General features: G+C 41.0%; 3 protein-coding genes across 4 annotated transcripts; all 3 read right to left on the reverse strand.

Moving 5' to 3' along the window:
• Positions 1-97: 97 nt before the first annotated feature.
• On the reverse strand, positions 98-4,773 carry pink1 (PTEN induced kinase 1). Its single transcript, XM_071372654.1, has 8 exons — positions 4,272-4,773; positions 3,730-4,011; positions 3,353-3,459; positions 3,037-3,219; positions 2,161-2,324; positions 1,776-1,903; positions 1,400-1,630; positions 98-1,161 (listed from the first exon to the last, which is right to left on the reverse strand). Exons 1-8 carry the CDS (start codon positions 4,626-4,628, stop codon positions 880-882), a joined length of 1,734 nt encoding a protein of 577 aa, XP_071228755.1. The 5' UTR covers positions 4,629-4,773; the 3' UTR covers positions 98-879.
• A 3,624-nt stretch (positions 4,774-8,397) lies between these two features.
• cdaa (cytidine deaminase a) lies at positions 8,398-12,314 on the reverse strand. Of its 2 annotated transcripts, XM_071372659.1 has the most exons (4): positions 11,987-12,314; positions 10,212-10,323; positions 9,739-9,796; positions 8,398-9,044 (listed from the first exon to the last, which is right to left on the reverse strand). In XM_071372659.1, exons 1-4 carry the CDS (start codon positions 12,186-12,188, stop codon positions 8,904-8,906), a joined length of 513 nt encoding a protein of 170 aa, XP_071228760.1. In that variant the 5' UTR covers positions 12,189-12,314; the 3' UTR covers positions 8,398-8,903. The 2 variants fall into 2 exon arrangements, 1 of the variants encoding a protein (XP_071228760.1); XR_011671437.1 differs by lacking the exons at positions 9,739-9,796; positions 10,212-10,323; positions 11,987-12,314 and adding an exon at positions 9,118-9,482 and having other exon boundaries at positions 8,909-9,044.
• Positions 12,315-13,538: 1,224 nt separating this feature from the next.
• On the reverse strand, positions 13,539-18,874 carry LOC139556840 (trypsin I-P1). Its single transcript, XM_071370947.1, has 5 exons — positions 18,820-18,874; positions 17,021-17,171; positions 15,425-15,566; positions 14,838-15,095; positions 13,539-14,103 (listed from the first exon to the last, which is right to left on the reverse strand). The coding sequence occupies exons 1-5, from the start codon at positions 18,872-18,874 to the stop codon at positions 13,942-13,944; spliced, it is 768 nt and encodes a 255-aa protein (XP_071227048.1). The 3' UTR covers positions 13,539-13,941.
• Positions 18,875-22,820: the final 3,946 nt, after the last annotated feature.

The following is a 22,820-nucleotide window of genomic DNA, read 5'->3' on the forward strand; positions in this document are numbered from 1 at the left end:
ATGGGAAATGCATTTTATTTATCAGTACAATCTTTGCTAGATAATGAAATACATTATTATTTTGCTATCAACGCTAGGGACTCAAGGAAACACCAAGTTCAAACACTAACACTTTATTATAATCTTTGGATATGTCTTTTACACTACATCCAGTGTTTATTAAAAACATCCTCACAATTAAAAACGTAGCTTCACAAAGTGTTTGTTGTCAGAAACAAAACTCATTCTGTAATTTTTATAGGACTATATTCTAAAATGTCCCATGAATCAATTTTCACATGCATGGACTTTCATTTTATTTAAATAAAGGACTTTTAACTCAAAATGTGAAATACAGTGATCTGGTTTTGCTATTAAATCTGAACTGATATTCTGCTACATAACCATCTGGAGATATTTAGATGCTTTATCATATCATCCTTGACATACAGTAAATACATTGACTACCTCACGGTCTTAGTCAAAAACACGCTCATAGAGGCTATGGAATCGTCTATATGAGACCGTAGTGGTGCAACTCAGGTAAGATGTGATGATTTGGAAAATACACAAACCAAACAAAGGGGTAAACCTCAAGCATGTCATTGACCAGGTCCAAACTGGACAAAGTGCAAAAATTCCCTAAATAAAATTCAACCCACTAACATATGGAGTCTTAGCATGAATTAAAAAGTGCTTATATTTGTTTCCCGAAAGCTCTATAGACAGGGGTGGAAATGGAGAGAGAAACTATTTCGATTTTATATTGGTGGGTTCCCACAAATTCACAGTGACTTTTTTAAATTCCATTTTCCACCCCTGGCACTATGTTCACCTACATTCAAACTCAACAGGTTAGACCAGAGTTACACATATATGTCTCTGGGTTAGACTGAGGACCTAAAGCGACATGATGCTGGCTCTGCCCTGTTCTCGTCCGTACATGAGGAAGCTGACAGCCAATCGGAGGTCTTCCAGGTCCAGGTTAGACAGGAAGCACCTCTGTAGCTCCGCCTCCACCGAGCTCCCACTGGGGCCGCAGCCCCTCAGGAGCACCACAGCAGACTGGCACAGCAGCCAATCAGCTAGCTTCTTCATGCCAGCGCTGTCCTGATTGGCAAGGGCACGCCTTCCCCAGAGGCTCAGATGCAGCATGTTGGCAGCCACTCTGGCACTGGGGCGCTGCAAAATAAACAACAATAGGAGCATGGGATTCTCTGATAGTGTATATAACGACTTCCAATACTAATCACCAAGCCCTTACGTAGTGAATGGAGTACTGCATAATGAACAAGTTCATCTTGTTTCTCACACAAATACTCTCTGAGAATCCCTGAGAAATTAGGAAATAATTTTTAACATACCCTTCAACGAAGTGATGGCCATATAATCTAATTAAATTCCTTACTAGACTCTGTACCTTATTGGGGTTCCTACGCAGAAGCAGCTTGACGACTAGTTGCATGTCAGCAGATACACAGGCAGGCAGGGCAGGGAGCTGGATCTCCTGGAAATTCCTGCTTTCCAGTCCACCTGCTCCATAGAACGGGTTGGCCTGGCCAAATATCTCATAAGAAATGGCCCCGACAGCCCATGCATCTGCCTTGCTGTAATTGATAACCACACCCTGCCCAGGAACTGCAGTGACAACCTATAGAGAGATAGAGCTGTATTTTAATCCCAAAGTCAGAAAAATGTTTCCATTTATGTTAACAGTCTGTCACAAGAGACAATGATTGCATGGATCTTGATTGAAAAGGTTGTTGTTTTCTATTTCTCTGATGATAGGAGCTTACCTCAGGTGCCATCAGGCAGGAGTTGCCTCCTCTGTTCACCCACATAGTGTTAAAGGGTAGTTGGAGACTAGAGTCACTCTGAGCCAAACAGCAGCCGAAGTCTGTGATTATCAGGCGGGGGCAGCCCTCTGAACAATAGAGATGCCAAATAGCAATAGGATTATTTGATTAAAACTAATATGATAAGCATTAATGAATTAATTAGTATCACATGCCATGTAAATATCTTCATTTGCATTTGGATAGAGAAAAAACATCAAGACAGAATTCTAACCATTTCTTTTGTAAATTAATTTCATATTTAACTTTTAAAAAACATGGCAAAGTTTTATGACACTCAAGATACCATGCCTGAGCTTGCCCTGTTGCTCTCTCTCTCTCTGACCTGAGTCAAACTCCAGGAGCACGTTGTCTGACTTAAGGTCCCTGTGAGCGATGCCCTGTCTGTACAGGTGGTCGACCCCCTCTAGCAGCTGCAGCACCATCAGAGAGCCCTCTCTCCTACTGGGCACGTTCACCTCCAGGTACTGACGCAGGGTGAATGGGTAACTATGGAAACAGGGCGAGGAAAGATCAGTATGCACTAGGTTGGGTGAACAAATAACTACTGGGATGGATAAATCTGCACACAAAATGGTCCGGTCTGGTAAAAAACAAATGCTTTTTAGTCCAAGAGTTGACTGTCAGAAATTTTTATAGGAAGAGAGAGACTGTAGATTCCTGTAACAACAACATTATTATAAGATTAGCAAAAATGAAGCAATCAACCATGACCAAGAATGGTTCAGAGTTGAAAGCTTAAAAATAGTCGGGTTTCTGCTTTTATAGAAGAAGTACAACCTCTTGTCTACGTGGCAGTTTAGCAGAAGTGTCGGAACAGTGTAAAAGGCGATTGGTTTGTCTGTGCAGATTAAGATAGCCCCAGGTTGATAGCACGAGGCCTCAACCGTTTAACTGCGTTCTGTCACAGTTCACATTATAATGTGCTCCTTCCTGCAAGGTTCCACACAGCTGACTTCCTGCAGATAGTAAACCCCACGGGATGTCTCACATGCTGCAGCCGCACCTAAACGGATCTTAGCCAAGTCACACAAAGACAAGTTTGTATCAGGTTAGAAAAAACACTAGCATATAACATGAGACTATTCTTTAAGCAGTAAAACACAGGATTGCATGACTAATTGTGTAATGTTCCATGACACAAGTTAATCTGGGGCTGGGACACTGAGATACAGGATCGATGTGGGAGAATTATGCTTACTTCTTCATGACCAGGAACAGAGTACGGTTGTTGCCCAGGCCCTCAGGGTTGAGTCTGGCTGGCAGGACATCAGGGTACTCCTCCTGGGCACCGGGTAGAAGGGGTACGTCCGCTGTGAATGCCCGGAACACCCTGATCACATTGGGGTGGGCAGAAACCCTCTTGGGCACTTCCCCAAAATACCTGCAAAACAGACCAATGGAAATAAAACTTGCAATGCACTCTTTTGATGCATGGCAAAACACTCCAAAATATGTTGGGCTATTTTGTGTCTATTGAAAGTAAGTTGATGCTATGACTGACTGCTGATACTAACCCATTTAGTGCAATCTGTTCCTCTTGTTCCTGTTTCATGGCGAGAGGGCCTGCGGGGACCAGCTCCTGGGACATGGATCTCAGAATAGCCTCGCTTGATGAACCAGCCTGCAGGGGAACAGGGAAGAGTCTTAGTACTATGCCAATTGCATGCTGAACATAGCCTATATTCTAACAGTAATATTTAAAAATAAAAAAGTAACACTCTGCCTGTGCCCCAATAATCTGTCATTTTTTCTGTAGTGTAGATTGGTGTAAGAATGGGCTAGACGGTTTCCACCAAATTTCTTATACCAGTTCTTTCACTTTAAATCCATGAAGGAAAGTGAACAAGTGCACACTTCGGGGGAAAAGGACATTATCTTGACAGACACCCACCCCAAAGTTCCACATCATCTTGACAGCTAGAGGATAGATGCCCAGGGAGCTGGAGGGGCTCCTCAGAGACCCAGTGGCCACCTCTCCATCTTCACTGAGCTGGTCATTTAGGGAACACCGGTCACTCTCCCTGTCCCTGGGCACAGCGAATGGTGCCGCAGCTTCATACACTGCAGCGTTGGAGCCTTTTCCTATCTGCTTCCCAATAACATAGTCCTCCAGCTTGTAGCCCGAGGTGAAGCACTTGAGAGGACTGCAGTACTTCTTCTTGGTAAACACAGCCTTTAGAAAAGATGTGAAATGTAGGCCTTTTAGATTAAATAACACATTTTTATTAACAACGTTATTAAATTATTATTAGATATGTAATTATTATTTTATTTGACTAAATGTAATATTTAAATGTGATATTCCTGTCCAGACTAAAGATAAAAACTGACGACTCACAAAAATACATTTTTTCAACATATCAATAAAATATTTTAGATTGTAGATAGCTAGCACTTGTAGATCAATTTGTTGTCAACAGCTATGTTGTTTACCTGGATTTCCTGGCATGTCGCAGCACTCCTTCGATCATCATCGAGCTGTTGTTCGATCAACCCCACACCGAGACCGAAAGCCAAAAACACTGCTCTGTTTCTTGGCGAGCCGCTGCCCCCAAACCTCCTGAAACCACCGGACTGCAGCTGTGCTGCAAGACCCCTCAACGACATGCGGAAATATCGGTACCGAACTGGCAGGAAAGTCTGAGGCTGAACGGTGCGGGCTGGTTGGCCTACACGAAGACGCTCACCTCGGAACTTTGCTGCAAGTCGACCAGCAGGTTTGAGGAGACCTAGCTGGATAACCGACCGTCCCAACTCCACCCCACGGCTGATGGCATGTTTTACAGACATGCTTTACCAAAAATGGTAAGTTTCGCTTTGTTTTTACTTTCTCCGTCAGTCCTCGTCGTTCATAACGTTACACAACTTCTTCTTTGATGAGGTTTAACGGCGTTTGGCATCCAATAAATGTTGCATTACCGCCATCTACTCGACTGGAGTACAACTCCCGTATACTGCTCCGCTATTTAAATCTATTCAAATCAAATCTTATTGTCACATACACATGGTTAACAGATGTTATTGCGAGTGTAGCGAAATGCTTGTGCTTCTAGTTCCGACAGTGCAGCAATATTTAACAAGTAATCTAACAATTTCACAACAACTACATAATACACACAAATCTAAGTAAAGGGATGGAATAAGAATATGTACATATAAATATATGGATGGGCCATGACAGACCGGCATAGACGAGATGCAATAGACAGTATAAAATACAGTATATTCATCTTGGATGAATAGTGCAAGATATGTAAACATCATTATTAAAGTGGCATTAATAAAGTGACTAGTGATCCATTTGTTAAGAGTGGCGAATGATTTCAAGTCTGTATGTAGGCAGCAGCCTCTCTGTGTTAGTGATGGCTGTTTAACAGTCTGATGGCCTTGAGATAGAAGCTATTTTCAGTCTTTTGGTCCCAGCTTTGATCCACCTGTAGTGACCTCGCCTTCTGGATGGTAGCGGGGTGAACAAGCAGTGGCTCAGGTGTTTGTTGTCCTTGATGATCTTTTTTGCCTTCCTGTGACATTGGGTGCTGTAGGTGTCCTGGAGGGCAGGTAGTTCGCCTACGGTGATGTGTTGTGCAGACCGCACCACCCTCTGGAGAGCCCTGCAGTTGTGGGCGGTGCAGTTGCCGTACCAGGCGGAGATACAGCCGACAGGATGCTCTGAATTGTTCATCTGTAGAAGTTTGTGAGGGTTTTAGGTGACAAGCTACATTTCCTCAGCCTCCTGAGGTTGAAGAGGCACTGTTGCACCTTCTTCACCTCACTGTCTATGTGGGTGGACCATTTCAGTTTGTCCGTGATGTGTACGACGAGGAACTTTCCAAGTGCTATTTAGTCATCCCTCAGGTCAACAACCTGAAAGGATGGGACACCATTACTTAACACACCCTGTAACTCTTCTGATGTCAAGTCTCGCACACCCAAATACCTCTCTGCAGCTGCCACCACAACCTCAATTTTCTGCGACTTACGTTCCCTCACAGCAGTACAGTTGATAACCATTGCTATAAATGCTAAAAATCCAATCTTACTCAAACATATATCACTTGTTGCCCTATCCCTCTGTACTGGTACAGTTCTACTACTCACACCACTCCTCTCCAGATCCCTCCCCCTTGACCCATCTATCTACTTTCTTCACTGCCTCAGCATATGACAACTTCTGCACTATTCTAACCCTTGAAACCACAACCTGCCTCTCTCGCACGGGACATTTCTGATCCCCAGCCCCATGGCACCCCTACAATTAACACATACCACTACTTTCCCCAATGCTACACATTCCTTTGTCTCATGTCCTTCTGCACACTTCTCACACCAAGGAACCTCCCTCCTACACACTGCTGTCAGATGCTCATAAGCTTGACACCTGTAACAACGTAATGTATTCGGCACAAAAGCTCATACAGGATACCTTATATATCCTAACATCACTTTGTCGGGCAAAGAATCAACATCAAAACTCAAAAGAACAGACAATGACTGTTCCGTTTCACCACTCACGCCACCCTGTCTGCGTTGCACCAAACGACGAGCATCCCAAACACCGGGAATCTTCCCCTTCAGTTGATCAACTTTTACATTTACCGCTACCTCAGTAATCACTCCTTTCAATGGCGGCCTTTTCTTGAGAGCAAAACAATTCACATTTCTTGCCCCCATTCGTTTAACACAGAGCCTTCTCCCACTGCCCAGCAGAAACACAAACAATTATCACAAGACCACTTCTGGTTACCGATTCCACAGCACCCAACTCTGTTTTCACACACCCTGAAACCACAAATGGGTAAAAAAATTATAAAAAATGTACTAATCTTTATCCTGACCCTAGGGCTCAGAGAACTTCACCACACCTACCACCTACCTCTTCCTCCCTCTCTCTCTTAGACCTCCTCTGCCTCTCTTTTTCCCTCCATTGCTCCTCCGTATTCCAAGTATATGTCTCCTTGTGATAATACTGCATTTCTCCTGACATACATCTTGTTCTTGCCTTCTCAAGGGACGCCATTTAACCGGCTGTCACAATCTCCGTACAATCATCATGAACCCATCAAGATGTAGCACTCTTCTTCTTCTTCTGTGGGGTTTATCAGCGGTTAGCATCCAACGTGATGGTGCACTACCACCACTTACTGTACTGAAGTATGGGCCAGAGACAGGGAGAAACTAAATCCTACCTGCCAGCCCCGTTGCTCTTAAAAAATATAACAAAATATTTTAGACTATATCTAATGACGTTCTACTCAATATACTTTTTAAACTCATTACCTGTATCCCCTTTTCCCTCATACTATATCTCAGCCTCTCTCTTACCCGCTGATACTGCCCACACTGTAGCAATACATGCTCCACAGTCTCTGTTTCCTGGCAATAATCACACTTTCCTGTTGGATGCTTTCCTATCACATTTAAGACTTATTAAACTGGCTGTGTCCAACCTTTAATTTTGTAAAAATAGCCTCCTCTCTTCTTTCCCTTCCTGCCATATTCCCCTCCCCGACTTAACTCTGTACTTGAAATAAATGCCTTCCCTTAGTATCTCTATTCCACTGCTCCTGCCATCTCCGCACCATCACTGTCCATATCAGGCTTTTTGCCTTGCTCATTGAAACTACAACATGCCCACTACTAAGTGCTTGTTTAGCCAGTACATCAACTGCCTCGTTCCCCTTCACCCCCACATGGGCTGGGATTCAAGTAAATCTTATCTGTATACCCATCTGTCTAATCCTGCCATGGGTTTGTAGCACCTCATAAAGCAGGTCTTGTCTGCTACGTGACATAAATGACTGGAGACTCATTAACACTGCACATTAATCAGAGCAAATAACTACTCTGTCTGGCTTGACTTCCTCCACCCACTGCAAGGCCAACAGTATGGCCATCGGCTCTGCCATATATACATACAGATGATCTGTAATACGTTTCCTGACTTCCACCCCACATTCCTGCACTACAAATGCTGACACAGTATGTCATCTGTGCAAATGGCCACAAAATCCTGTGGCGCAGTGGGCTCCCGAGTAAGGCACTGCATCTCAGTGCAAGAGGTGTCACTACAGTCCCTGGTTCAATTCCAGGCTGTATCACATCCGGCCGTCATTGGGAGCCCCATGAGGCAGCGCACAATTGGCCCAGCGTCGTCCGGGTTTGGCCGTCATTGTAAATAAGAATTTGTTCTTAACTGACTTGCCTAGTTAAATAAAGGTTAAATAAATAAACATAAAATAAATAAAATCCAGACGTCTCTTAAACAAATCAGATGGATCAACACCCTCTCTATCTTTCTGTAGTCTCTCCAACACTTCTAGATCAACTACTCAACACTGCATCCCACTTATAAAGCACCTGCTTCGTCTTGATGTTCTTCTTTATCAAAAGCTAGCGCGACGCTTTTCCATTTCAAACAAGCGCGCTCTTCCAACCACCATCCACCGTCTCGCTTCATGCGCTTGATGCCCTTCCACCCCCAAACAGGAAACTACCTTCCCAACTACACAACACAAGGACGAATAGTTATGTAAACAAACTGGAACAGTCACAGAGAACGTGCTTCTAGTGTCACATGACGTTTTTTTTTAACTTGACCTGTTTCTAAAATTAAAGAGACAATGACAATGTTATTGGTGTCAGCAAATGATGCAAATAGGCCTAAACACAATCAAAACTTTACACAAATGTCCTAAAATATTGTAATATTAATGAGTAATACATCAAAATGCATTTTCAACATTGATACTTCATACTTCAAACAAACACTCGCAAATCATACACATACAAATACTAATGTGATTATGAGCTGTGTAGCATAATATCATTTGATGTAATTTACTGCATTTCAAACAATTGTTAGAAAACACATTGAGACAGATTTTCCTAATTTCAAAGGCACAGACAGAAGAAAAAGAATATCCAATGACATTATTCAACTAATAAAATGTATAGTCCTATTGGCTGGCAAATCAGCCCATTATCCAGCTCAGCAGTCTAACATTTCACGGACTTGTAATGCCGTTATGAACGAATCTGGTTTTGCCTCTTGTCTTGTGAATACATTTATGACCCATTCTTTGTGGTGAACAATCTCTTTTTCTTCAGGTCTTCGGGCCCAAAGGACACAGGAAGCAGGTCTTCTATAGTCATTTCCTTGTAAGAACCATCAGGCTTGGATAGGTAGACGGACCAATGATCACCAAACTACAAAGAAAAGGGAAATTAGATTATTTTAGATTTTTCCATTATAGATGCATGGCTGTGTGTGAACCAGTACCTGGGTTTGAGGAGACAAGATCACTCTCTGACGCCCAGGATTCTTGAATAAAAGTCCAATTAACCAGCTCTGGAAACGTTATAATGTCAAAATACGTTCGGTGCTCACCAAAATATGGAGTTTCGAAGAGCAACTATCGATATTACTGCCGTTAGGTATAAATCTATATTTTTATTAATTATCTTTCGTGATACTGTTCTGCTGCTGGATCAACCGACCTGTACGTGGCCGAGTGACTTCATTGGAGGGGCCGAAGGTGGATTTGGCGCGTGGGCACTTGGTCAACAACAAAAAAGGTACTTTTTTTTGGACCTTTTTTGGAAGTACAGACCGTGCGTAACGGCAGTAATGATGATAGCTGTTCTGCGAAACTCCATGTTTTTGTGGTAGTGAACATATTTTGACATTATAACGTTTGCAGAGCTGGTTAATGGGACTTTCAATTGAAGGATCCTGGATGTCAGAGGAGATCTCGTCTCCTCATGTCTAGGTACTGGTTCAGGCTGTGTGATGTACCTTTGATTTGAAAACAACCATACATGTTGGTTTCCTGGATTAGACCTTTGTTCCATTATCAATGCACTCATTCACATATCTAAATTGTATAAATCATTTGTGTACCTCTCTCATGAACTGTCTGCAACCTCCACATGGTGAGATGAACTGGTCTTCCAGGTCACTACAAAATCAATCATGTCATTAACAACATTACCCTCAATGGTCATTTTTAGTACTGTGTGCACCAATATAGTTAGTGTTGACAATAATAGTATAGTTGTGCAGAAATTAATTCTTTTTGGTATTTTCTCTATTAATTATCTACTGAACATTTCAGGAAGACTAAGACATACCCCAAATGACTGTTTATATCAGCATGACTTTGATAGTAGAATGGTTTATAACCATCTACATACTCTGAGGGGAAGCAAAACCCAATGAACTCTATGATGGGGTCATTAATAATTGTATGTACTAATCTTAACTTGATGAAATCAACAGGATGACTGAATCAATACTTTTTTGGGATTCAGACATCATCGATCAACTGACCGTTGTTTACTCAGAAACAAGGCAAAGTTTTAAAAAGTATGTACCTGGCAATAGCAATAGCCTTAAAACTTCTGTATCCCCCGGAAACAGCTTTTGCAATAGCGGTCCTCTCTGCACAGAGGCCAAGGTTGTAGCTAGCATTTTCTACATTGCATCCTGTTAAGAAAAGTTCTGCATTTGTAAGAGTTCCTGGAATCTCTGAAAGGGCATCACATTAAAAACAGAACACATCACTTCATTTAATAACACTATAAAATAATGACTCTCAATTATCATTCTTGACTCACACTCAGAGGGTTCAATTTGATGCTTCTAAGGGCAATCTTAGTGTCACATATATTCATGTCTCATATGACCTGCACTGAACAGGAATGTAGAAAATCTACCTAAAATCGACATCTTTAAAATGTCTGGGTTGTGACTTCAAGCAGAACAGACACAACAGAACAGACACAAACAATACTGAATCAGAAAGATCCTGTTTGTATCCACTTGCCTGTCTGACTTTATCCTCTGGCCTGTCTGACTTTATCCACTGGCCTGTCTGACCTTATCCACTGGCCTGTCTGACCTTATCCACTGGCCTGTCTGACTTTATCATCTGACCTGTCTGATTTTTATCCTCTGGCCTGTCTGACTTTATCCTCTGGCCTGTCTGACCTTATCCTCTGGCCTGTCTGACTTTATCCACTGGCCTGTCTGACTTTATCCACTGTCCTGTCTGACTTTATCCTCTGGCCTGTCTGACTTTATCCACTGGCCTGTCTGACTTTATCCACTGTCCTATCTGACTTTATACACTGGCCTGTCTGACTTTATCCTCTGGCCTGTCTGACTTTATCCTCTGGCCTGTCTGACTTTATCCACTGGCCTGTCTGACTTTATCCACTGTCCTGTCTGACTTTATCCTCTGGCCTGTCTGACTTTATCTACTGGCCTGTCTGACTTTATCCACTGTCCTGTCTGACTTTATGCACTGGCCTGTCTGACTTTATCCACGGGCCTGTCTGACTTTATCCACTGGCCTGTCTGACTTTATCCACTGGCCTGTCTGACTTTATCCACTGGCCTGTCTGACTTTATCCACTGTCCTGTCTGACTTTATACACTGTCCTGTCTGACTTTATCCTCTGGCCTGTCTGACTTTATCCACTGGCCTGTCTGACTTTATCCACTGTCCTGTCTGACTTTATACACTGGCCTGTCTGACATTATCCTCTGGCCTGTCTGACTTTATCCTCTGGCCTGTCTGACTTTATCCACTGGCCTGTCTGACTTTATCCACTGTCCTGTCTGACTTTATCCTCTGGCCTGTCTGACTTTATCCACTGGCCTGTCTGACTTTATCCACTGTCCTGTCTGACTTTATGCACTGGCCTGTCTGACTTTATCCACTGGCCTGTCTGACTTTATCCACTGGCCTGTCTGACTTTATCCACTGTCCTGTCTGACTTTATACACTGGCCTGTCTGACTTTATCCTCTGGCCTGTCTGACTTTATCCTCTGGCCTGTCAACAAACTTTATAACATCAAAGGATGTTCAAAGTTATTATATTTTTTATCATTTCTCTCTCTATTGTTATGTTATTTTTCTATTTCCATTCCTTAACAGAATACCATTAAATGTTCTTTATTCCATGGTGCATAACATTGTTATAAATTATCATGACTGTAGTTCTTTTAAGCCACCTGAAGAGTTACGGCAGTATTCAACATACTAAATAAATAAATTGAAGCATTTTTATCAGCCCCCAACCCATGTATTCTTATTCTTATTGTTATATTATACTATTATTATATTATTTGAAAGCCCCTCACCTGTGAAAACTGTCCCATCATGTGCCAACAGGGCTGCCCCCACCCGGAACTTACTGTAGGGGCAGTAGGCAAACTCTTTAGCCCCCTGGGACTGGTGAATAAGAGGTTTAATCCAATCCTCATTTTCCTCTTCACTCGAGTGATTCCTGGCTTCTGTGTCTGCTCCGTCTACCCTTAACTCACCAATCCCGAAGTCTGTCATACCAACCCTTTCTTTGTAAGTGTCTGTTGAGAGAGAAAAGGAGAGAGTAAAGGTGGAAATAGAGAGTGGATGGATTGAAAGCTGTACCCAACAAGCAGGTTTTTAAGAGCCCCACAGCTCACACATGATCTGGGTGGGAGGGGCACTGGCCCACTCTCTAGGGGAAGCCTAGCGTGTGTAATGACTTTTAAAGAGATCATTACCATATAGGGTTGGGGGGTAATTCCTACTTCCTGAATGTACTGATTTTAAATGGAATTGACCCCAACCGTTATCATTACTTTACTCTGGCTAATGACTTTCCTTTTAAACAGGGGTTGCTTAAATTATAATGGCTCATTCGTATGCTTATGACAAGTCTTACAATCCATTATGCAAAATCATGCATCATAATGCATTATTGATTATACCTGCAGACTTGTACCAAATCTTTATAACTAGTAAATTATGATTGATTGATACATGTATGTGCAGTGAGGGTAAAAATGTAAATAAAAAAACACAGAAAGACCTAATACCAAAAAATAAAGTATTTATTGTTATAGAGTGGTTGTATGATGATTATTAATTCATTATAATAAAAACCTATAATAATAGATTGGGTTTTGATAGCTTCTGAACAAACTGAGTAAAAACTCAAACGGACAACTAGAAAAAGCTCATACCAAGTTTATTCACCCACTGGGTCATACAGCTGCAAAGACGAGGCATGATTACACAAGCACATATATATATATATTTTTTTTTTAAACTTTATTTAACTTTATTCTACCTGGGGCGGCAGGTAGCCTAGTGGTTAGAGCGTTGGGCCAGTAACCGAAAGGTTGCTGGATTGAATCCCCGAGTTGACAAGGTAAAAGTCTGTTGTTCTGCCCTTGAACAAGGTAGGCCATCATTGTAAATAAGAATTTGTTCTTAAAACTGACTTGCCTAGTTAAATAAAGGTAAAATACATTTAAAAAGTACTACAGTAGGAAAGGCGTTGTGATGGGCCACTCTGGCCCCCCTCCCAGAGGTTTCTTCTCACTTCATCTGTTGATTTGACCTCGAGACGCATTCCTCACTCCTCCTTAGTTCCGCAGCTGGCCTGCCTTATCAGAGACTAACAATTGCGTTTCACCTCTCTCCTTAGAAACATGGAACAGAATATGAAGCTTCTACACTGACTTTCCATATTCCTACTTCCCATCCACTTTTCATTGACCCCAAAATATACATACCTTATACATGTAAAGTAATTAATGCCTTCTAGTATGGTAACATGAATCAGTACATTTCAAGCAAGAGTCTTAACAGTTTATACAGCATTTTTTCTCTCTTCACAACAGAATAACAAAGTCGAACTGTCAATCATGTTTGTAGGTTTAATACAAGGTTAATAATCATCAGATTCTTACAACCTCAGAACCTCAATGCTTAAATCTGATATCTGTAAAGACATAATTTAGTCAGTGTCCAAAGCTAACTAAGTTAATGAGAAAATTGTGGTTTATTGCTATTCCACACAGAATTACATACTGTAGGATCTCTGTGCTACTTCCCCTAATATTGCCTCTATGTTGGCCCTCTACTCACAGCTAATGTGATGCCACAGCCACTGCTCTTGTTCATATGGTTTAAAACTGTGACAAGCAGGAGTGGAATAGTGTAGTATTTTATTTTACCTCATGGTGATTTATATCCTTCTATTCAATTAATTGTGGAACTGTTCTCTTCCCTGTGTGCACTACCCTTCCTGGACATTGGTCTTGATTCAGTTGTTGGGGTTGTCACTGTTGATGATCCAGTCGATCCATCTGACATACATTCTGACTTGAGTGTAGACTCCTGGGAAGTAAGGGTTGGCACAGCTGATTCCCCATGAAACGATGCCTTCCAAGTTTCCATTGCAGATAAGGGGTCCGCCCGAGTCGCCCTGTAGTACAATAACACAAAAGACACAATGATGAACAAAAGCTCTGGTCCTTTTGTTAGTGATATAAAGTGTGAATACACCACTCGTATCTGGTAAATGTCATGTTAGTTACCACACATTCTACAGAACACTGTTTTGTGTCTGTTTCTATTCTACGACTAAATTGTGAAATTGTGATATTTTATTTTATTTTGTCACTTTCTTCTGCCATTGAAATGCTATTGTTGTGGTTTTTAAGAATGTCCCTTATCTGAACCCCATACTGTACATTTCCATAATCCAAACTAAATCTATCCCATTGGCTCTGGCCCAGTTTTAAAGGCCCACACCCTCTATTATTCATAGCAGTCTATACCTAGGCTCTTGTGACAGATGTGTTCTGCTTTTCGTGTTTTGTGTTTGCCTGTCATGTATTGTGTAATTGATGTGTATTGATCATTTCATGCAGGGCTATCTAGAACCTAAAATGGTTCTTAGGCTGTCCCCATAGGAGAACACTTTGAGAACCTTTTTGCGTTCCATGCAGAACCCTTTCCACAGAGAGTTCCTAATGAAACCCAAAAGGGTTCTACCTGGAACCAAAAAGAGTTCTACTTGGAACCAAAAAGGATTCTCATATGGGGACAGACACAGAACCCTTTTTTAAGAGTGTGGTCTCAGCATGACTCCCTGGTTAAATAAAAGTTAAGAAAACAATATTTGATTCTGGGAGCCAAGATTAGGCTAGTCTCTACCTGACAGGAGTCCTTGCCACCAAAACGAGACCCAGCGCACATCATGTTGTCTGTGATCCTCCAGTAGTAGTAGTGGTGGCAGTATGGAATGGTCTGCACATCCACAGCACGCAGCACAGGGGACAGGAAGTAGCTGTAGATACGCGTGACACCCCAGCCGCTCACCGTACAGGTGGTGTACCCTGGGAGAGCAGGGGTGTCGTCTTCTGGCAGTGGGGCAGGCTGAACGTAGGCATTGAGCTTGGCTGGCTCACTGAGCTGGAACACACACAACCACAGAAAAGGCACAACATCAGATGCTGCTGACCAATCAGGAGGCACACAATCAGATGCTGACCAATCAGAGAGAAGGGATCAAAGGGGGCGGAGTCAATGTTATGGTACAACGTCTAAGCTGCAGCAGTATCTGAAGTTATGTAGTGAGTAGACTAACTGAAATATTGAAACACATTAACAACATGGATAGGTTTCAATATCTACACTAGCATACCACTTTCCCAAGCTTCATTGTAAGTGGTATGCCTGTATGGGTATTGAAACACTGCACGTCTACCTCATGAGGATGGATGGAATGGAACGTCTCTTACCTTGATGAGCATGATGTCGTTGTTGAAGGTCTTGTAGTTGTAGCTATAGTGGACCAAGATCTTGGAGATGTTGAACACTTGCTCGAAGCCCTCTTCCTCGACCAGACTGTGCTCACTCAAAACCACCTGGATCAGCTGGGCCCTGAGGAGGAACAGACATGATCCAATCTAGTAAGAACTATGTCCAGGGGAATTGGAGAGGATGCATATAGACGAGACGGCCTACAGGGAGGAGGTGAGGGCCCTCGGAGTGTGGTGTCAGGAAAATAACCTCACACTCAACGTCAACAAAACAAAGGAGATGATTGTGGACTTCAGGAAACAGCAGAGGGAGCACCCCCCTATCCACATCGACGGGTCAGTAGTGGAGAAGGTGGAAAGTTTTAAGTTCCTCGGTGTACACATCACGGACAAACTGAATTGGTCCACCCACACAGACAGCGTTGTGAAGAAGGCGCAGCAGCGCCTCTTCAACCTCAGGAGGCTGAAGAAATTCGGCTTGTCACATAAAGCACTCACAAACTTCTACAGATGCACAATCGAGAGCATCCTGTCGGGCTGTATCACCGCCTGGTACGGCAACTGCTCCGCCCACAACCGTAAGGCTCTCCAGAGGGTAGTGAGGTCTGCAGAACGCATCACCAGGGGCAAACTACCTGCCCTCCAGGACACCTACACCACCCGATGTCACAGGAAGGCCATAAAGATCATCAAGGACAACAACCACCCAAGCCACTGCCTGTTCACCCCGCTATCATCCAGAAGGCGAGGTCAGTACAGGTGCATCAAAGCAGGGACCGAGAGACTGAAAAACAGCTTCTATCTCAAGGCCATCAGACTGTTAAACAGCCACCACTAACATTTAGCGGCCGCTGCCAACATACTGACTCAACTCCAGCCACTTTAAAAATGGGAATTGATGGAAATTATGTAAAAATGTACCACTAGCCACTTTAAACAATGCCACTTAATATAATGTTTACATACCCTACATTACCCATCTCATATGTATATACTGTACTCTATATCATCTACTGCATCTTGCCATCTTTATGTAATACATGTACCACTAGCCACTTTAAACTATGCCACTTTATGTTTACATACCCTACAGTACTCATCTCATATGTATATACCGTACTCTATACCATCTACTGCATCTGCCATGCCGTTCTGTACCACCACTCATTCATATATCTTTATGTACATATTCTTTATCCCTTTACACTTGTGTGTGTAAGGTAGTAGTTGTGGAATTGTTAGGTTAGATTACTTGTTGGTTATTACTGCATTGTCGGAACTAGAAGCACAAGCATTTCGCTACACTCGCATTAACATCTGCTAACCATGTGTATGTGACTAATAAAATTTGATTTGATTTGATTTGATTTGTTACACCCTACAACATAATACACTACTATTCCCCACCCCCAAAACATTTACTCATTCAAGTGCGAGCTGGCCCTTTGAATTTTTTGATGTAATTGACTGTTGGCTTCAAGCATCTGTTCATTGTTTTATGCAATAGGATAGTAGACCACTTTCTATTCCCTTCAACAGTGACACTACTATCCCATAATTGTAGTCAGTACTCACGGTCTCCAGCAGTGGGCAGCAGACACCACCCACTGGGGCCGAATGAGGGTGGCTCCACAGTAGTGGTTCCTGTTATACTGTATAGATGCCTGGTACTTGATAGAATACCGTTCGACTTCTTGTCCTCCGATGATTCTCTGTGTAAATGTCTCTGTGGATTAGATTGAGAGGACAGTTTGTTATTAATCTGAATTAGTCATCTGAATTCCTACATGTGCATTGTGCATACAAAATTATTCAGGTGGTTAGTAAATTATACTTGAAAATATAATTATTTTGACATAAATAATGTAGTTGTCATCTTTATGTGAATATAATTAGTACTTTATTTCACTTCACCTGTAATGAAAATGTTTGATTCAACATAAGATAAATGCATAATCTCAACAACTATTTGTGTGTAAAAACAACTACAAGGAAAATTGTGTTTAATTTACATTTTCATAATATTTCCTTTTAATTTAAGAATTTTAAGTTCTTCCAACAACTTGCCATGTGGCTCTGTTTTCAGAGAATTGTGGGTCATTTTTTAATGTTTTACTTTACGATACTTTTACACAATGTTGTACGCATGTTTGAAGAATGAAAAGCTAATTTCTATATTAGTTAAAACAGTTTGTTATGCTATGAGGTGTAATGGATCATGATGAATGGATATCAAAACTGTCTGGCAAATTGACGTTAAATGATGAGAGCACCCATTCTCACCATTAATAAGATCATGTGAGTCGCTCTTGACAGAGGCAAATACATCAAGCTTGTTAGTGCTAGTGCAACAAATTCCTGCTAAAGTGGATGAAAATGTTGAGTGATGAAGTTCATAAAGCCATGTTTAACACTAAGACACGACCAATGAAAGTAACTACATAATCAGAAAGATTAAGTAGATCTAATGTACAATGACAGTTCTGGATTTGCTCAAATTTAAGTTGGATCGTAGCCATTGTTTTATGCTGGACTTTATATATTAGTGTTTGTGAAACACTAAAAGTGGAAATATATTATACGTAAAAATACACCATGTTGGAAATTCTCAAAAAGCTGATACAAAAAGTTGGCCATTTTTAAAAGTGGAACTAGCACGATGTTTTTTACAGTGTTCATTAAAAACCGTTATGGATACACTAATTGAACAGATGGCTGAAAAAGGAATGTTCGAGGCCTGAAGCTCTTTAAGGCTCTGTGGCCAATATTAGAAAAACAATGTTAATTCTGAAACAGTTGTAAACTGTGCGCATTATTTACAAACAAATACTAACCAGCTGGATATTGGCAGCGTACTGTAAATTGTCGTACTGTTATAAAGCATCAACAACGTACTTTTAGCTGTGGACAGAGTCACACGGCACCACATATGTGCTTCTAGTGTGCTACAGGTTTCACGGGGCTTAACTTCACATGCTATTACAGATTGTAACAATGTTAGTCCAATCATGTAACCTGGACTGTAGGGACTTCAAATGTCATAGGATCCTGGACCTGACACCTGTGATGATGAGGATATGCTGTAACATACAATGGGTATTCAGGGCCGGGCTTAGGCTAATCATAGCTCCTTTAGCTGTGTCTTTGTTTCCACTCTACAGCCAGCATGCAAACAGGCACACAAACAAGTGTACAGGCCGCATACAGAAGCATCTACCTTTCAGAGTACTCTATTTACTGTTTTTACTCTGCCCCAAACCATACTGGGATTTTATTCATCCTAGAATTCAAGGCGTATTTGTACTGTTTACACACATAATATGGCCTATTACAAGTATTTTTTATTATCCAAGTATGATCTAGTAGTAACCTACCTCTGACTGAGAGAGCCAGTAGGAGCAGCACTGCAGACCATGTCAACTGTTCCATGTTTACTTCACTTGAAACATGGAAACACATATCATTTTATTAGAGACCTCCCCAATAATGACATAGCAGTGTTTCTAGCCTACATAGATGTCCTAGGGATTGTTTTATCTCAAGACAAAATCCCGCACAGCTTCTGAGAGATCAAAGTATGTTTCTGATATCCTCAATTATGTGATTTTTACATGAGATACATCCCATCCCGTGTTAGGACCACTGAGATGATTGAAGACGACATCCTGTAACTCTTCAAACTTGCTCTTTTCCCTTAGAAAAGTATTCAGTGTAGTTTAAACAAAATTTCACATGTAAAATTCAATAACTTGACAGATAGAATTCATGTAATAAGGTCATTGATTTTAACAAACCAATCACATATCTTTGAGTAGATGTAGCTTTTGACCCCATGTAAGTAACCATGGACTTAAAAAAGTAAACATAAATGTTTTACATAAAACATGCACCAAAAAAAACGAAGTATCTAGAAGTTTTGCTACTCACCAACGGCCACAATCCTTCACTGCACAGCCTTCTGGTATCTCCAACTGGTAGTTCCAGGGTTCTCCTCTTGCCTTTTATAATGGTACCATGCCCTTTTATTTTGCTTTGTTATGTCCCATCATGCATATGAAATGGTGTATCCCACAACACAAGACAGAGACTGACCTAGTCCATGACAAAACATTGTGTCCTCCATTATCTCCATTTCTAAGCCTTTTCTTGATTGCACCTTGGGGCTCATTGTTGAGTGGAGGTAGCTGGGAATTGAACACCTTTCTCCAGTCAAGCCCAAGACGTGAACATAATAAGAGTTCATTGGTTTATTGTGCTGATTGGATTGAATCGGGGTGGTGTTAGATAAGAATTCATGTATTGTGGCATTAAAAAACAGTATTATAGCAAATATAAAAAGTTACGTTTATCCCCTTGGCATGATGTAAATGACTTGAACAATAGGCCTATCCAAATATGAATAACATCTTATGGTTTTATGTGTGTGGTCATGCATCCTTGAAAAAACGAAGGCGCTACACTGATAATACATACATGAAAATAACAGAAATGCCCACACGCTGTATGCTCCTAATTACCACATTTAAAGACAACATTGCGATCTGTGTATTGCACCATATCAGGTTATCAACTTCTGCTTGCATTTTGTATTTATATTTTGATGTGTATTTTCTGTCATTTCTGTAATTCAGGGCTCATCTGTAAAAGAGACCTTGATCGCAGTATGACTCCCTTTTAAAATAAAGGTGAAATAAATCATTTCTGCATTTTATCCAAATAGGTATTTCCAGAAACAGATCCTAATGGGGAACCGTGATAATGACAAGTGTACGTTTTGTAGTTTCAAATATGAATGAAATAATAGTAGTTACATTATAATCATGTTTGTTCCAATTCCTATACTCTAGAGATACAGTATAATGCATCATTACATTGGGGCGTTATAGTATGTAGATACTGTATAGTGTATAGTTACAGTGTCATTGAGATCAACTTTTATGTTGTTGTCTGATCCCATCTCCGATTCTATACTTCACACCTAAATAGGGCAATTCCCAACGGACAGAAACCGTTTTGAAGATAAATTCTAAACCAACTCTTTCATTACTCTTGAATACTCTGAGAAGTTGTACTATGAATATACTTGTTACAAACCAGGCCTGAGCCTATTGAGATACATTGATCATATAAAACCTAACAATTCCATATAGAGCTCATCAATACATAAGCCACAGTATGTTATTAAAGCCACTCGCTACCTGCTATCAGTCACTGTTCTGCTTCAAGGTTATGACCAAGGACTGTGTTTGACTGATGGTTGAAGTAGCCCACGGACAGACAGTCGCTCATGACTCTGCTTTATATATGGGCCTTTGTGGCACCCTGTTCCAATTATGCTCTTACGGTAAATTGGGTATATTTAGGTCATGTATATCACTGAGGCCAAGCTTCCTGCCATCCAGGACCTATATACTAGGCGGTGTCAGAGGAAGGCCCAATTTTTTTTTAAAGATTCCAGTCACCCAAGTCATACACTGTTCTCTCTGATAACGCATGGCAAGCAGTACCGGAACGCCAAGTCTAGGTCCAAAATACTCGGTACCGGTACCCCCTGTATAAAGCCTCATTATTGTTATTTTATTGTGTTACTTTTTATTACATTTTTTACTTTAGTTTATTTTCTTGAACTGCATCGTTGGTTAAGGGCTTGTAAGTAAGCATTTCACGATAAGGTTGTATTCGGCGCAACTGATAAATACAATTAGATTTGATGTTTATCTATTCCTGTCTATGAATGGAAAAGCAGTGTCACATTACTGTACTGTGTCTCACACAGTATCTCATACTGTTGGCAATTCAACTGCATACGTTTACAATATTTTCCACATATTCACAAATGGAAAATTTGATAATTTTAAAGAAAGCATTATACAATCAATTATGCTCAATGCTGTTATTCTTGCTATCATGTTAGTGATGTATCATACAGATGTAGGATCTTTAATTAGATTTTTTTACAGGAAATGTAACACTTTTAGTGTATTTGAGGTTTTAAAAAGCTTCTGAAGTTAGTAATTTCCACTTTAAGGTTGGGCGATTGTGTACAAGCCTACATCGCCCGATTGCGCCCCATAGCGATCCTCGATAGTCGATCACTATTGGGGGGGTCTTTCTCATGGCTACTCATGTATTTCCATGGAAATATAACATTTATTTGGAAAGTAATAAATATATAGATATTTTTAAAACCATTCATGATTTGCGTAAATGTAATATACTAACTATTACTCTTGTTAAAAATATGAAATGGTATTACATTTGGTGAAGAGCACATTATGACTTGTTTAGGACTCGAAACTCAAAGTTTAGGACTTGAGACTTGACGGTCTTGACTTGAGACTTGACTCGGACTTGCCTGTCTTGACTTGGGACTTGAGTGCTAAGACTTGAGACTTACTTGTGACTTGTAAAACAATGACTTGGTCCCCCCTCTGGTGTTAACAGTTGCCAAGTAGGCTACTGTGGCTATTTGATCATAAAGTAGGCTTAGCAAAATGGTCAACCATCAAAAACAATGGAGAAAATGCATCTGATAACATTTTATCATTCAGACTACAGTAGCAGCCAATGTGTGGTGTTCACACATTGGCTGCTACTACATTCCATGAGACTTTTGTAAAAAAACATGCAGGGCTTGACATTAACCTGTTTATCCACTTGTCCTTCAGACAAGGAGGTGACTGAACATGTTGTGTTGTTTGATGCAAGAAACCACTTTACCAAATGAAATGCATTATTATTCCCATACCATTATTACAGAGAATCAGACAAATTATGCTACCCTCTGCGAATCAGACAAATTATGCTACCCGCTGCCTATTGGCTACTTAGCTTATTCAAGCCTGTCTCAAAATACTGTGCCTTTAAGACCAAAAAAAGCTCTTTACCTGACTTGCTTTTCAAAGATATCTAGAAATGTACACATTTTGTGCTCTTGTAGGAAGTAATCACTTCCCTATTGCTGACTACAAATGATTTATAACTGAGCTAACAACTTACTAACTAGCAAAGGATATGAACAAAATGTGCACACGTGGCTACATGCAGCTCTGGCTTTGATCTCAAAACAAGCGCATCTACTCAGAACCGCTTATGCTGTAAACACAGTTCAGGTCAAAGTAAATGGCACAGATCCATATATGGCAATGGTCTATTTGCATATAGGCCTACTGCAGCTCTGATTATTTAGGCCATACCGGTCTGTGTAGAGTACGGGCTGAGTAGTGTGTGTCAATGCAATAGAATCCTACTCAAATCAAATCAAATTTTATTTGTCACATACACATTTACATTTACATTTACATTTAAGTCATTTAGCAGACGCTCTTATCCAGAGCGACTTACAAATTGGTTAGCAGATGTTAATGCAAGTGTA

This window comes from Salvelinus alpinus, chromosome 28, assembly GCF_045679555.1.
Source record: "Salvelinus alpinus chromosome 28, SLU_Salpinus.1, whole genome shotgun sequence".
NCBI lineage: Eukaryota > Metazoa > Chordata > Actinopteri > Salmoniformes > Salmonidae > Salvelinus > Salvelinus alpinus.